This window comes from Lytechinus variegatus, chromosome 16, assembly GCF_018143015.1.
Source record: "Lytechinus variegatus isolate NC3 chromosome 16, Lvar_3.0, whole genome shotgun sequence".
Taxonomy (NCBI): domain Eukaryota; kingdom Metazoa; phylum Echinodermata; class Echinoidea; order Temnopleuroida; family Toxopneustidae; genus Lytechinus; species Lytechinus variegatus.
The window spans coordinates 18,875,668-18,892,517 of NC_054755.1; the positions used below are offsets into that span (position 1 = coordinate 18,875,668).

Here is a 16,850-nt window from a genome sequence, read left to right on the forward strand (position 1 = left end):
TAAAACGGCTTTTCTGGTCAAAGACATGTTTTCCACATTCTCCCGAACCTGCATTACTACAATTTATGTTTCAGTAAACCAAAGTATTATTTGGTGTCACTAAAGGGAATCCAACAATAGTCATTACTAGGAATTGGAGAATTTTTATTTTGCATGCGAATATTGACCCTTTGGAATGTTTAATGTCATCACTGTTATACCTTCCACCCTATACATCTGCAAATGTTCATCGTCAGATTGACATCAAAATTTACAGAAAGGCGGTGTGATAAGAAAACAAAACAAAACAAATAAAGAATTGATAAGGCTCTGGCTTGGATCGAATGAGTGATCTACTTCTTTTTCTTCCCCTTCTTCTTTCCAGACCCCTTCTTTCCTTTCTTCCCCTTCTTCTTCTTTTTCTTGCTGTATGGACCCAGCTGCTTCCGGACCATCACTCCCCTCCACCAAGACTGAAGCTGTAAAGGAGAAAATACAAAAAGGAAAAAAAATACTCAAATTGCTGCTTATATAAAAAAAACATCCACAAACTAATACAGTTATCACTCTCCCTTAATTTCTATTTCTGTATTGAAGCAACTTTTGACGACAACCATTGATAAATACAATGCTATTCTGGCAATCGGTGTCCTCAAAATTTTGCAAAAAAAACATAAGTTTTATAGTTCATTGCTCTTTAAGTCAAACTTTGGCAATTCGTAACGTTTCAACGAGTGTGAACTTTGTATTCCCAGTTAAGACATCACTTATCAACATTTCTGGTTGTTTGATTTACCCTTATACTGCATTTTAACCAGTCTTCTTTGTGCATCATTAGGTTTAATTCATCCACGGCTAAAATGATAAATTCTCCTCTTCTCTGGTAGCTTACTAATGCAATGGGTGATTTCAAGTTCAGAGTTGACCTTTTGGTATTGGTGTTAGGTCAATTTTTACACGATTAAACACCAAACATAAAATGAAGATGGTCCTGAAAAGTCACTCACTGGTTGTTGAGATGTCAATAATGTGATCTGGATCAGTTTTACAAACTATGAGTAAGTTTTGGAGCTAGGGGAAGCAATCCAAATATCAACACCAAGGCCAACACCGGGGGGCCGTTTCATAAAGCTGTTCGTAAGTTAAGAGCGACTTTAAGAACGACTGGTGATCATTTCTTACGCGCTAAACCATCGCCAATGAATATACCATTTACCACAAGAAGGGATCACCAGTCGTTCTTAAAGTCGCTCTTAACTTACGAACAGCTTTATGAAACACCCACCAGACTTAAAATCACCCAATGTGTAGACTGCTACAAAACCTGCATTCTTAATCTGCCATTCTTACTGTGCACTGAAAGTGATACATTATTTGACAAAAATAAATAATAAATGAATTGATATTAATTTTAACAATGCAACAACGAAAGACTAATGTATTTCAGAGGTTAATATTGCCAACTCGAAGATCATGTGATCCTATTAGTTGGGGGCCGTTTTCATCGACGAGTGGATACCATGCGTGACCATGGGGTTTCGAAAAGCACCCTAAACAAGCATTTTTCGTTCTAAAAATGCACCCCTTACCAAGTATTGGCGTGTGAAACCCAACCCTTAAAAAGTTTTAAAAACAAAACGGTACCCTTGATATAAAGTATTCCCTGAATTGACCCCCTAAACAAGTACAATGATGTTGTGTGACAGACGTGATCACAGACATCAGCTCTACCTTGACTTTTATTGGGTTTAGTACCACCCCAAACACCTCACTCAAATCAGACTCTTAACACGTAGTGTTGGGGCAAAAAGATATTTAAGTCTTTATACCCTCGCAAATTGGACCGTAAATACATATTTTTCGTAGGAAATATATACTTTTTTTCATTATTTTAGTGTTTTTGACACCCTTATTATGTTACGTACGTAACGTGCACTATCTTGAAAAAGAGATCCTTTTTACATGTTTTTTTTGTCACGCATGGTATCCACTTGTCAATGGAAGTGCCTTCCTGGGCCTATTAGCTGTAATAAATATTGTCCTAATGAAATACAGTCTCTTACCAAGACACATGACTTGAGCTCCTCTTCTTCCTGCTCTGCCTTTCGTCTCGCTTTCTCTTTCTCTATCCTATCTTCAACACACACCTGCTCATATTCTACGTACTGTCAAAGACAAAAAGGGAAGAAAATATTATGAAAATATTATGAATGACTTTTCGATGTAATTTATATGAATTATAAACAAAAGTGGGCCAAGAATACTGCCCTGAGGTACTCCACAAATGACAGGCTTGTGTTCACAGAAATTATCATTAAGTGAAACAAATTGGGAGCACCCTTCCTCAAGTAGTGAGAAAGTTTGTGAATGAGGATGTTGTGATCAACTGTATCAAATGCTTATCTATGAACAAACCAACCACATTAGAAGACTGGTCACTTTCTTTGGCAAGTTTTTGAACTAAAGAAAGTACTGCATGAGTAGTGCTGCTCTTTTCTCAGAAGCCATATTGTGTATTGGAAAGAATGATGTGCTTTTGAAAGAAATTTATTGTACAAATGTGGACCAACTAGTCAAGGATTTATTCATGCAGTCAAGTATGCAGCTTTGCGCTCGGGCTGTTGTGTCATCTTCGGACCGAGGTCGAGAAACCGGTGTTTTGATACTTAAACTTGGGGCAGTGGGTTTGTCATACTTGGAGAAGAGAATTGATTGAGGAAATTGGGGTATAGTGTTCTCACATGGAGGTTTTCGTCATGATAACCATTTGTTCCGATCATCTCTTCGTCTATTACCAGTTCGTCTATGACCAAATCGTCCCACAACCAGTAGGTCTATATCAATTTTACTTTCATTCATATTGCCCAAGTAACACTCCAATTAGACCAAAATAGTATATGGACTAAATGGCTATTGGATTACCTGATTATTATGCGAAGTGGTGAGTGGACAAAATGGCAATTAGACCATGTGGATAGTGGACGAACTGATGGTAGACCAAATGATAGTAGACGAGTTGGTAATTGGATGAATTGGCATTAGACCAATTAAAAATAAACCCCATACATTAGAGTGGCAGACGGGCTGGTTAATCAAACCTGGGGTCCGTTGCAGAAAGAGTTGCAATCATTCGCAACTCTAGAAATCAATCGCAAGTCCAAAATGCGTGCTGTGGATTGGTTGAAAATCAAGTTGCGCCTAAATTTTTAGAGCTGCGATTGATTGCAACTCTTTCTGCAACGGGGCCCTGTACTGTTCGAGATTTGGATTAAATATGGCTATCCCTAGTTTAACAAAAACTTTAGACCTGAATTTAAAGACAAATGAAAGTAGTAGCAGTAAACACTGATTACAGGGGAAAGTGTGTGAAACCAAGCTTAATTGTCACTATATCATCGAGGATCTAGATCTGGTACAGTTACATAAACTGAACTTTGTGAGACCTTGAAATCGACACTGAAACATGTTCACACTGAAGATCACCAACACAGATAAACGCACGTGGGACAGTGTATTATTATTGCTTTGAATGTTGGCCCGACGCTTGACCCAAATCCAGTGCTTATTTGCTAATTTCTCAGCAATTACACTATTTCTTCCAGAATCCTTTGGCAAATATTTTTTATTTACATGTACACAAACAGACACTTTGGTGGTCATTTCATTGGGTTCTGTACGAACTCATTTTGAAATTGTTACCACAACTGGAATTTATCTTTAAATTAAATCCCAATGCACTATGAAGTCAATTATGTGTGCTCTAAACACTTAACCCTGGTTCTTACCAATTTAGTGAGTTCTTGAAGCCTTGCCAGATCATTAGCCTTTGAAGCCTTGAGGACTTCTAGTTCATGCGTCTTGGCTTCAACATCTTTATCATACTTCTCCATCCAATATTCAACTTTCTCCTCCATTTCCTACAAGAAAAATGAATCAAAGGGATGGTCAGGGCTGAAAATATTTGATAAGTTATGACATTTTAAAGTTTCGCTTATTTTTCACAAAACAGTGATATGCACAACTAGGTGAGTCAGTCGATGATGTCCAGCACTCACTATTTCTTTTGTTTTTTAATATTGTTTGAATTATACAATATTTCATTTTTTATAGATTTGACATTAAGGACCAACTTGACTGAACCATATAGTATTAAACAATGCTAATTCCGCATGTTCAGGGAGGAATTAATTGCTATATCACTTGACAATGAGAAAATAAGAATATTTCATATAAAAAAACACAAAAGAAATGAGTGGATGACATCATAGTCTTCTCATTTGCATACCAGTCAGGATGTGCATATAACTGTTTTATGAAATTAAACGAAACTTTAAAATGTCATAACTTTCTTATATTACATCAGATTTTGATGAAATTTTCAGTGTTATGCTTGTAAGATTTTTCTCTTTTTATTTAAATCAACTTTTTGTTGGGGTGGAGTTGTCCTTAAACAAATAGAGTAAAATTCACAGAGCAAAATGCTGAAAATTTCATCAAATTTGTATAACAATAACAAAGCTATTGAATGTTAAATTTTATCAATATTTTGTGAAAACAGTTACATACACATCATCATGAATATTCATTAGGTGGGCTGATGATGTCACATCCCTACTTTCCTTTTTCTGATATTATTACATGAGATCATAAATGTTTCATTTTTTCATACATGCATAAATGATGTGTCTCCATTATGATGAAATAAGTTGCGGCAATAAATAACTAATGCACTCAATCAGTTGTTAATGCGATTGTTTTAGTTCTTGGTAGAAAAATTTTGAATAAACCTAATTTCATATAATGAAATACAAAAGAACAAGTGGGGTTATGATGTCATCAGCCCACCTAATGAATATTCATAGAGACATGCCTAGAACTGTTTCACCGTAATAATGCAAATCTTTAAAATTCAATAACTTTGTTATTTGTTATTCAATTTTGATGAAATTTTCAGCATTTTGCTCTGTGAATTTTACTTTATTCATTAAGATATAAATGTTTCCAGGCTGGACCATTTCTTTAAATGTTGCCTGATCAAAGACCAATGATTGCAAACTGGGTGTTGAGTCGTTGGCCTGTAATCCAAGCTACACTACATTGGGAAGGTTCGGATTGATACAGGTTGGGGTTCAAGCCCTGGTCACATCTTTCAAATGGTTATAATAAAGGTTGGGCCAAGACATAAATGATTATACCTGCGCTTCGTCTTACAAAGAGATATGATTGATCCAATCAATCTTAACTATGGAAAGCCAGCAACCTCAACATCTAAAATGCATGTTTGCTCAAAGCGTTTCCTATAAATTATACATTCACTTTTTTCTTGACAATTCAGTATGCTTCTCTTTGTTTTCAAAGGACATTGAACTAATTTCCGAAAGAAAAAATTATGACGTTGATTGATTTCCATATACTTGAGTTTGATTGGATCAATCGTAACTCTTTGTAAGACGGGGCTCTCATTGATATACATCTGCAAAAACTAAATTTTTCACATAGAGACAAACATTGGTATTCTCTGCAGTTTTTGTTGTCAATACTTGACAAACATACTGTTGTTGGAATTTAATTCACAATCTTTCTTCAAAATATGTCTGCATCAATACAACATTGAAAGGTCATCGCAAAGGTTTTGTAAATATTGATGGTAATTTTTTGTTCTGTAAATATTACAAATGTTTGTTAAAAAAATAAGGTAAGATAAGAATTGATACCAATTATAAATGTTGATGAATTGTGGATGTACTTAATGTATTTGATATGCAGGGGGATATACTTGATTTAATAGCGTTTCACTGTTTTCTTAGCTCCAATTGCCAAATACTACTGTTACATTGATGAGAATGAATAAATGTCTGTGAGATTCAGTAATAAATTAAATTAATTCTACACTTACAGTTTGATGTCTCTTGAGATATGTTTCTATTTCTGTGTTAACTCTCTGTTCCTCATCTACTTTCTGTTTTAGAAGCTGAAAGGTGAAAGGAAAAGAAACAGGATTGGAACAAGGCAATAGCGATTTTGTGTCTCGCCCACTAATGAAAATAATAAGAAATATCGTGATTTGCAAGGGCATGCAACAGAATTGTATCAAAATGTCATTGTGAAATGACTGGGTTGGAAAAACACATGTCATACATGTAAGAGCCTTGCACGTAAACTTCAATGTTGACCTGAAAATGACCTTTGACCTTACCATGTGACCTTCAACTGCAGCATATAATACAGGTCGCCTAAGTACATCTACCATCCAAGTTTTGTTGAAAAGTGACTTACGGTTGCGGAGTTAGGTGTCATAAGAGAGTCTTGCATGTAAACTTTAACGTTGACCTGAAAATGACCTTTGACCTTACCATGTGACCTCCGACTGCAGCATAACACGCAGGCCCCTCAAGTCCATCTACCATCCAAGTTTGGTTGAAAAGTGACTTACGGTTGCGGAGTTAGGTGTCATAACAGAGTCTTGCATGTAAACTTTAACATTGACCTGCATGTGAACTTTAACATTGACCTAAAAAATGCCCTTTGACCTTTCCATGTGACCTCTGACTGCAGCATACCATGCAGGTCCCCCAAGTCCATCTACCATCCAAGTTTGGTTGAAAAGCAACTTACGGTTGTGGAGTTATGTGTCATTAGGTTTGTGACAGACGGACGACATTTGGATCCCTAAGTCTTGCCTTCAATTCTGGTGGGTGAGACAAAAATGAATAGTTATCATCATGACTACAACCACCACCACCAATATATTCATTACCAGCACTATCATCACCAACATCACTAGTTCACTACCATTACCATATTCATCATTATCATGAAAATATCACCACAACCAGCACTAGCATCACTGCCACCACCACCACCGCCATCATTATTGTCGTCAGCAGCCCCATCATCATCACCATCATCAACACCGACACAATCATCATCATCATCAACACTGCCATCATCTTATCTTCATCATTCATCCATTTCTTTGTGAACAAGCATCTGTTCTGTATGACCATAACCACAAGCATCGTCATGATACTTCTTGTCCTCTTTATCATTATCATCACCACCAACTGCTAGCACCACCACTATCATCACCACCACCATCGTCATCACCATCATTAAAATCATCAAAGTCATCATCATCACCGTCATCATAATCATCATCATTATCATCATCATCCTCATCATCATCACCATCATCATCACCATCATCATCATTGTCATCATCATCATCACCATCATCATCATCACCACCAGCATCATCACCACCATTATTAAAATCATCTTCAAAATCATTACCATCACCATCATCATCACCACCATCATCATCATCACCACCATCATCACCATCATCATCGTCATCATCATCATCATCAAAATCATCATCAAAATCATCATCAAAATCATCACCATCATCATCACCACCACCACCACCGCCATCAATCTCACCTCGATTTCATCCTTCATCTCTTTCTCTGTGAGGTAGCATCTTTTCTGCATCTGACCCACTGCGACCTCTGCATCTTTCTGTACATATTTGCCTTCCATACTAGTCTTAGCCTTCATCTCCTGCAGTTGATCTGAAATGAACCAGCATAATCAATTTTAATTTATCGCATTTCATAAATATGTACACAACAAAAGATTCCGCTGGAAAATACCTTATACTAGAACAAACATAACTTGGGATTGTGCATTCAGCTATGCGATTCGTAAGCTGTAGAACCAACTTCTGATGGTCTGTTCCTACTTTGAAAACATTGTGAAAGACTCACAAGTGTAGGGAAGTAAATTATGTATTACAATAATAGAATAAGAAGTTTCTATCAAAGCGCAGTAGATAATATTTAAAAAGTGGTTGCACGATACAAATTTACCTTACTATTAATAAGCGCCATTTTTGTAACATCACTCCTTTGCTTTAATCCTGCGAGATTGGTCGACAACAATGAACTCATCACCAGGGGTCCATAACAAAAAGCTTAGCAATGATCATAGAACATTTTTCTATGATTGATTGCGTAGACTACAATGTACAATCCATCGTAAATTGAGTGTACGATTAATTGTTAACCTTTGTGTTACAGGACCCTGGCATTTGATTGCCAAGTTTCTCTTTCAACACTGTTATTGATGTTATTGTTGTTACCATATTACCTTTCAAATGAGCAATCATTTGGTTCCGTTGTTGCGTCTCCTCCTCTCTCTCGACCCTCACCGTGGCGATCTGCTTCTGGAGGGATTTGATTTTCTTGCGACCCTCCTCTTCTCTAGTTCACAAAGATAAAACCAAATGTTGACATTAAACTTGGTCAACTTACACAGATGAGGCACTGCAAAAGACATCCGTTCAATTGTAATAGATGTAGGTCCCAAATTCAAAGCATAATGGGCATTGCCAGGAAGTTGAGTTGCAAATGAATGCAAATCAATCAAAATTTGTTGCTTGTGCTTGATTTTGGGGACATACACTTGAACATAAGTTTCTTGCAACAGTATACACAGTATAGAGTAGTATAATGTTATAAATATGTTAAAGAAAACTTATTTGAAAGTGTAGAAAAAAAAACTAAAACCCTCTGGTCTACTTCAAGGTTTACTTTCATTTGGTCCAATGAAAATTCGTCCAATTGCCAACTCCTCAACTATCATTTGGTTTACCATCAGTTTGTCCAATATCCGCATGGTCTCACTGCCATTCCATCCACTCACCATTTTGTCTAACCAATTGGTCCCATAGCCGTTTGGTCCATATACCATTTGGTCTAATAGACTATAATTACGGTAAGCTAAATAGTAATTGGGCAAAATGAATGAAAATAAAGCAAATATTAGACCAACTGGTCATGAGACGAAATGGTCATTGACAAACTGGTGATTAGACGAAGTGATGATTGGACCAAATGGTTATTGGATCAAATGCTGACAGGCGGAATGGCATTAGACTAAATGAAGGTAGACCATGTGGTGAGTGGACGTGTTGGCAGAGGACAAATTGGCAATTTACCTATTTCAACAGTTATTTAAAGGTCAAGTCCACCTCAGAAAAATGTTGATATGAATCAATAGAGAAAAATCAAACAAGCACAATGCTAAAAATTTCATCAAAATCGGATGTAAAATAAGAAAGTTATGACATTTCAAAGTTTTGCTTATTTTTAACAAAATAGTTATATGAACGACCCAGTTACATCCAAATGAGAGTCGATAATGTCACTCACTATTTCTTTTGTTTTTTTATTGTTTGAATTATACATATTTCAATTTTTACGAATTTGACGATTAGGACCTCCTTGCCTGAAGCACAAAATGTTAAAAATGGAATTCCATGAGTTCAGGGAGGAATGAAACTTCATTTCACATGACAATGACGAGAAAAATAAAATACAAAAGAACAAGTGAGTGAGTGATGTCATTAGTTCCTCATTTGCATACCAACCGAGATGTGCATATAACTGTTTTGTGAAATGAAGCGAAACTTTAAAATGCCATAACTTTCTTATTTTACATCCGATTTTGATGAAATTTTCAGTGTCATGCTTGTTGAATTTTTCTCTTTTTATTCAAATCAAGTTTTTGTTGGGGTGGACTTGTCCTTTAAATAAACATTTCTGGACTTAAGCCTGTGTCAGGATACGACAACCTACAATGGACGGTATCATACTCAGAGCTGCCAACCTGAACAAGAACATTTCAGTATTTTTAAAGCTGAAAATCAGTATTTTGGCGAGGAAATCAGTATTTTCAAAGGAATACCATAGGACAACACATGAAACCAAAACTTGAAAAATCAGTATTTTGCATGAAACCATCAGTATTCTTCTCATTTTTCAGTACTAAATACGGAAAATTAGTACTACTTGACAGCTCTGCATACTCCATACTAAACATAAAATTCAGACACTTCTGTGGAATGCTAGGTTGTTTTTTTTTTTTAATAAAATATTCATAAAAAAGATTAAGTACCAAATAATTCCTTCATATTTCCTGTATTATCATATAATTTTACAACAATTGAAAAACAAAAAACATTCCACTGAATGATTAAAATATTTTTTTCATGATTGCAATGACAAACGGCACCCCACAGAACTGAACTACTGCTACCGACAAACCAACCCATTCGGTTTCTGAATTGCCTGTTAATTGCCAATTTTCAGGAAATGTTATTTTTCATTTGAATTACTTTCTCTTGCTATATCATTTTAAGGATTTAATTTTCAGAGTAACAAGAAAAATGTGTTGGTTTGCATTATTGACTTGCACAAGAGGCCACAGGTATTATTTTCTATTTATAATCACATTAAAAAAAATCAATCTTAAGATGTAAGATAAAACATTTTTTAGAACACTGGGTCAGGTTATGGTTAGTTGAAAATGTCATTAAATTAATCCACAGATAGAATACAGGAAATTTCAGGAGAGGACAATCTCTAGTTGCAGACATAAAAATCTACCCCTTAGGGAAAATTGTATATTGTTTCTACTTGACATAAGATGCCGGCAAAAATGGCAGAGAATAATAAAGTATTTCTACTTCAACGACGAGACTCGGCAGGATCCACAAGTCAGGATGCCGTGCTAAGTGCATGGTGTACTCTCCAAGTAAACTTGTTTTAATTAGGTATAAGAATTTCTTTCCAACTAAAAGATCATGGTGTTTTCTTAACCATGAGATCTTATTTTAAAACCTTATAGGCCAAAATTTACAAAGGTAGTTTTGAAAACCCACGGTTGTGTCCATGGCATATTTCCTGTATAAATTACGCTTATTTTACCGCGTATATTAAAACTGTCAAATACTGATGCCCGCTTTCGCCACAGTGCCCAAATTGATGCCTGTTGCCGTGGTTATTCACGCTATTTTATTCATGAGTCCACTGTTTTGGATTAATGAGTCCACTCTTCAAACAGTTGACTCATGAATAAAATAGCGTATCTAACCATGTTAACAGGCGTCAATTTTACGCACTGTGACAAAAGCATGCATCAGCATTGGACATTTTTTATATACGCGCTAAATTAAGCATAATTTATAAAGGAAATCTGAATAAACCATGGATTGAACCGTAGGTTTTCAAAACCACCTTTGTGAAATTGCTAGATTCAACTTACTTGAGAATAGTGTTTTGAAGCTCCGCCTTCTTATCTTTCTCCATGGTAACAGCCTGGACAAGGGCTGAAAACATCTTTTGTCGATTCATCTCATCCAATGTTGCACTCAGAACATCTTGAAGGAATTGTCTGAGGGGAAAGAAAATGAACGCAATCTTTGAATACATGGACTGTAAAACTTCTATCATCAATCTCATTGTATATCCATTCTTCATTGAAAACGCATCACTGTGGGGAAGGAGTTAATTAAATCATTATTTCAATTGTAAAGTGTAAGCAAGAGGAGTACATCAAAGCACAGAAGAGTATGGTGGCTACACTAGATGACTTCATCTTATTATAAAAAATCATATTGATTGGACAAGGTAGAACACCTGTCTGATGAAATGGAGTCATAACTCGTCCTCCGAAAGACTTTTTTTAAAGTGACCGTCCTGTCAGACGCTCCGTGTTTTACTTAGAATAGAGGAGGGTATAATAACATCATTAATCAAGTCCACTCCAACAAACAGTTTATTTGAATTAGAAGATAAAAGAATAAACATACTAATGTATAAACCAAATTATTTATTCCTATTTGCATAAATACTGCATTTTAGAATAATGTCCAAATAGTAGTATGCCTTTTAACAGACAAACTTGTAGCGTAGCCTTCTATTGGGATTAAGTCTATTGCACCCCTAGAAAATCAAACTGCTGGCCTGTTCGTGCTTGATTCTTTTGAAGTAGACAAACTCAAGACAAATTCTTCCAGCTAGGAGATCCAATCCAGCTGGTGAATCCATTGGTTTATCTTTCAACCAGTTTGGTTCCAAAGGCATTTTTTAATTCTCCCAATCCTGTTACTGAGCTTTGACATAGAAGCAACATACACGTATCTCCATATGTGTACCAACAATTTCCTCATTTCAATCATTCATTGAAGTCGGATGTCAAAAAAAGAGAAATATATGACATTTTGCAAATTTGTCATATATAACAGTTTTATGCGCAACATAGAGATATGCCAATATTGTAGAGGTACAGGGAGGATTCTAACCTATCATCCTGCATCTTGTAAAGATTATCTGATGTCAACGGACTCTGCTTCAAGCTCTTGGCAAACGTCTGGTTGGCAGTCCGGAGACCGCCCACCACAGATCCGATCTCCTGGTTGTTGTCGTGGAGACGGCCCGCATCCCGCTTTGGCCCCGCCCGAAGGTCGGCCCTCTGCTGGATCAGATTCTCGTACTTGGATTCCAGGTTCTTTTGACTGTCAAGGATCTGACTGATTTCATCTCCGACCATCTAATCATGGGAAGTTGAACGTAGAATGGATTACGATTGACGTATTTCATAAAACATGTATCAACAACGTTATCATGACAGGCTTGTGGGACAACCACTTAGTCCTCAGACACAAAATAACATGGGTCGGACAGGGGCCGCGGAACAGTTTTGAAAAGTGGGGGGCTGAGCCAAAAGTGAGGGGGCTGACCATGCAGAAAATCACAATCATATGGTCATTTTTACGTTTTTGTACACGGTTTTGGAAAAAGGTGGGGGGAAGGCTGAAGCCCAGCCCCCCCCCCTGCTTCCGCGACCCCTGTCAGAAAGAATAAGGCTTAATTAGTGGAGCTATTGACTTCCCAGGAAAGCTATAGAAAGTAAAGTTTTTAATTTGAAATTAATTGAAAGAAAAAAAGTTATTAATCAATGCATGGTCTTGAGTAAGCCATCATTTCTCACAATTAACTAGAATGAGTGACATCAAGAGCGCTACATACATGCATGAATATGAAATGCACAAATTAAAAAAATATGTTTAGTATGCTTTAAATGTATACCCCCACAAAAATCCACTAAAATCAAGCAAAAGTTGAAATTGACCCTCATCTCTTTGAAGAACTTTCTGCGATCAATCTTAAGTATATAGACAAGCAGATTTGAAAAAAACTGTGACACTGCATAATAAAACATACAATCATGAGCTACCGAATTTATATCCTGAGGCCCAGATTCCAAACGTTAATAAATCAAAGCTAATGCTAGACATGGACATCCTTAAGAAACATGTTTTAATTCTACAATATAGGTTTTGGTGGGAGATTCAAGAAATCAAAACTTCTTGTAGAGGAGCACTTCATGGGGAGGTTCACCCCAATGATAATGTGGTCTTAACAAAACCCAGAAAAATAGAAAAAATATTATTGAGGTTTGATGAAGATTTGTCAAAGAATAAAAAAGTTGTGAATTTTAAAAGTTTTGTTTTTCTGATATCACAGAAGAGCAAGCCCCACAATATGTGGTGTGTGATGATTTTTTTTAAATGACATTAAAAAAAAACATGAAAGTGATTTTATTTGTGCAGGGGATATATCATCAGAAATATAGTTTCTAAATGGAAAATATTTTGATTAGTCACATTGATTTTTGTTCAGAATTGAAGGTTTTCAATTATTGAAATTTTATTTGTGCAGTGGATATATTATCAGAGACAGATTTTCTTTAAAAGAAATATATAATTCCTCATATATTCATTTTTTATTTTCGAAATTCCAAATTGTCTCATGCTTTGATTTTCATCAAAACTTCAATTTCTTTCTTTTTTTGGGGCTTTTCTTAAAACCAACTAACAACTGGGGTGATATTCCCCTTTAAAAGTTCGCTTTGTCTTTATCTATATCATTGGGTGAGGTGGGTTTGAATACATGTACTATTATGGTAACTACTGTGGTAAGAGGGGCGTCGTGGTCTAGTGGTTACGACTCTCGTCTTTCAATCAGTGGGACGTGGGTTCCCAGGAATCCCAGCCATGGCGCGTTTTACTTCAGCAAGAAATTGACCCACATTGCGCTGCACCCGACCCAGGTGAGGTGAATGGGTACCCGGTAGGATTTATTCCTTGGAGTATCAAGCGCAGTAGAGTATATGCAATTATAGTAGCTGCTCTATACAAATGGAACTATTATTATCTTATCTACCTCATTTGCATCCTGCCTTCCTTCAAAAGTTGACGGCATAATCTTCCCCAGCACTGCCAGCTGATCCACTGTATCAGCTAATACTGTGCTGAGGTACACAGAATCAAGAGATGTTAGCTCCGACATCTCGCCTCCCTTCTTCTGCTCCTCAGCTCCGAATGGTAAAATCTTGGAATCTATTCGGTCTCAATCTGAGGAAGAATTATAAAGATTTATCAAAAATACTCTTAACTAAAAGACATGGTTAATAATGATTTTTTGCTTTTTTTTTCAAGTTCAATCTCACCAATATAAAAAAATGTATACAATATGTACAAGAATGAAAATTACATGTATAAGAGAAAAACAGAAACTAATGAAAAGTTCATACGAACTTGCGAGTTGTAGATCCCAGTAAAACAAGTAACACAATGTGGTGGACCCAGATCTTACCTAGCAATTTCCTAGCAGTTTTTCTACCTTTGAGTTCTCAACACCACGTGTCTACCAAGGAGACTACTAGGGCGAGAAACAGGCCCAAAACGAACAACATCGACCCAGACCTAGTGAGGATCTCCATTTCACTAAAGCATCAGTGTTTTATTAGTTCAAGAAGATAAACGTTTTTATATTATATTATTCATATTTGTTTTTAAGTCCAGTGCGATAACACATACACAAACAAACCCTGAGCTGAGTCAAGGGTTCATGAGTCCATTACATGCCGCTGCACACAGAAATATCAAGCCATAGAAGTCGTGTGTTGTGGACGCCAAAAGTGGCATCGCAGCACTAGTTAGAAATCCACTGCCAAACGCAGTTCTTTGTGCGATAGTGTGAGTGAAGCTGAGTAAAGTCCCATCATTATTTTTTGCTGTTAATTGAATTAGGTGGACTAACAGTTCCACTACAGTAAGATCCTAGTTAACCCAGGGAGCTCCGGCCCCAGAGCTTCGCAGGCCGGAGCTCCCTGTGTTAGATCCTACAGTAGTAGGGTGAGTGCACACAGAGCTAAAAGTTCCGCTTTTTTCACTACATTCAATTCACATCCCCCAAAATGGTAGTGGTTTTGACTCGAGAACACTGATCAATCCACTGTTTCTTGAGAAGTTTTCAACATTTTCTGATTTTTTATGTCCTCCTCCTACACAGACTGATGACAGCCATCGGACTTGTAATGGTGAAACAAACAACTGCTGCTTAACTACAGCGACTTTGGAGAAACTAAGGGTGCGGTTTTGCACCCTTCTCGATTACCCCTAAATTTTGTTTTTTTGATGAAGGAAAATGGAAGAAATAATAGAAGTCTAGACTCGGCCATCAGTAGGCACGGCCGTAGTCACTAGATGGCGCTGTCGCGGAAGTGCTCAAAATTTGTACGTAAGTTTCGTCCGCTTGTCAATGAGTGAAATCGCATAGCGATGCGATATCGTCAAAATTAAGCCCCTGTCAGCGCGGATATGATATTTTCTCTTTGTGATTGTCCTCCCGTGCGATGAAAAATATGTCATCGTAATGCATAGGACTTTCGCGAGCTACCGAAGTCATTTTCGTGCCCCAAATTCCATGAAATCTTTCAAAAATAACCATGAAAGTGTCGGTAAGTCAAAAATGTTTTGAGTTGCTCTCAATTCTTACCTTAATTAGTTGTATTTCTTGCAAAATGGGTCTCGAAGGGTTCTGGATTTTCCGTTGATTGTGAAACTTGAATTGATTTCCTTTCTGTTTCTTGCAGTTAAATTGCAGCGCGGGGAATCGCAAGGGCTGTGGAAGCCCTTCTCAGTGAGGTTTACAAGCTGAGCTGCCCTTGAATTTGGTCGAATTTCGAGCCATTTTAATCGCGCGCACGGGATGATTAATTAACATAACAATTAGCAGATTAGAGATCAAGATTACGTCACGTGCGTGCGTACGTGTGAAACACAGAAATGAAATTGAACTTGAATCACACGGAATCACAGTCAAGAAATGCTTTGTTTTCTTTGTTTGCTAAATGATTTCCTGAATTTAAAATCATGAATAAACACCAGAGTAATGACATGAATGAGATAATCATGGTCATATGAGGAATAACTAAATATTTTCTGAAAACGAGTGAATATGATGGGACAATAATGTGCATGCACTGGAAAATTAACATTCACCTCACTGTCAGTGCCGTGGTGTCAGTCACTCAGACAGTGCTTTACTGCCTTTTACTGGCCTTTTCTTTGCACTGCCGCGCCACTGGTTTTTCTTTTGCCAACTAGATTAAAATTCATTTATTAATATGTTTATTGCAATTTTTGAATAAATGGTAATACAAAGTGGAAAAAAATGAAGATAAAAATAATTTGGACTAAAAACTTGTCATGCCATCACCCCCCCCCCCCCCCCCTCTAAACAATACACACTATCTTGAATGACTCGTTAATTTAATTTGCATTGAAAAAATAAATTATTGTATTTATGCACTTTTTTTATTTCTCATTCTTTCTGCCAGAATATCAGATGCCATCATGAATAACCTCACCACCAGATTGAACTCCTAAACATCTTGATAATGACTATCTACTGAGATATATCTTGCCTTCTTGAGATTGGAAGTTTTAAGTTCAAGTCAGAGTGACCTAAGGCCCTACTAACAAGAAGAATCCAGATTTACATAAAAAACAAATCCCACGAAAGATACAAACTGATTTTACTCTTAATGTGTAGTGTGTATGTGAGACACTGTGTTTGTGTTTATTTTGAGGAGGACCTCCTGTCTGTTTTTATTATTTTATTGACTGAATGAATGATCAATACCTAAAAGTGAGAACTGATTTTTGAGGAGAGTAC

General features: G+C 36.6%; 1 protein-coding gene across 1 annotated transcript in view; it reads right to left on the reverse strand.

The window, feature by feature from the left end:
* LOC121429395 (dynein regulatory complex protein 9-like) overlaps positions 1 to 16,850 on the reverse strand; it is a 27,687-nt gene continuing 10,837 nt past the window's right edge. The window contains exons 2-10 of the mRNA XM_041626375.1: positions 14,052 to 14,242; positions 12,128 to 12,375; positions 11,089 to 11,217; positions 8,131 to 8,243; positions 7,423 to 7,553; positions 5,876 to 5,950; positions 3,765 to 3,896; positions 2,043 to 2,144; positions 1 to 458 (exon numbers count right to left, since the gene is read on the reverse strand). Coding sequence (XP_041482309.1) covers positions 333 to 458; positions 2,043 to 2,144; positions 3,765 to 3,896; positions 5,876 to 5,950; positions 7,423 to 7,553; positions 8,131 to 8,243; positions 11,089 to 11,217; positions 12,128 to 12,375; positions 14,052 to 14,177 — 1,182 coding nt within the window. The 5' untranslated portion in view covers positions 14,178 to 14,242 and the 3' untranslated portion in view covers positions 1 to 332. The remainder of the gene's footprint in view (positions 459 to 2,042; positions 2,145 to 3,764; positions 3,897 to 5,875; positions 5,951 to 7,422; positions 7,554 to 8,130; positions 8,244 to 11,088; positions 11,218 to 12,127; positions 12,376 to 14,051; positions 14,243 to 16,850) is intronic.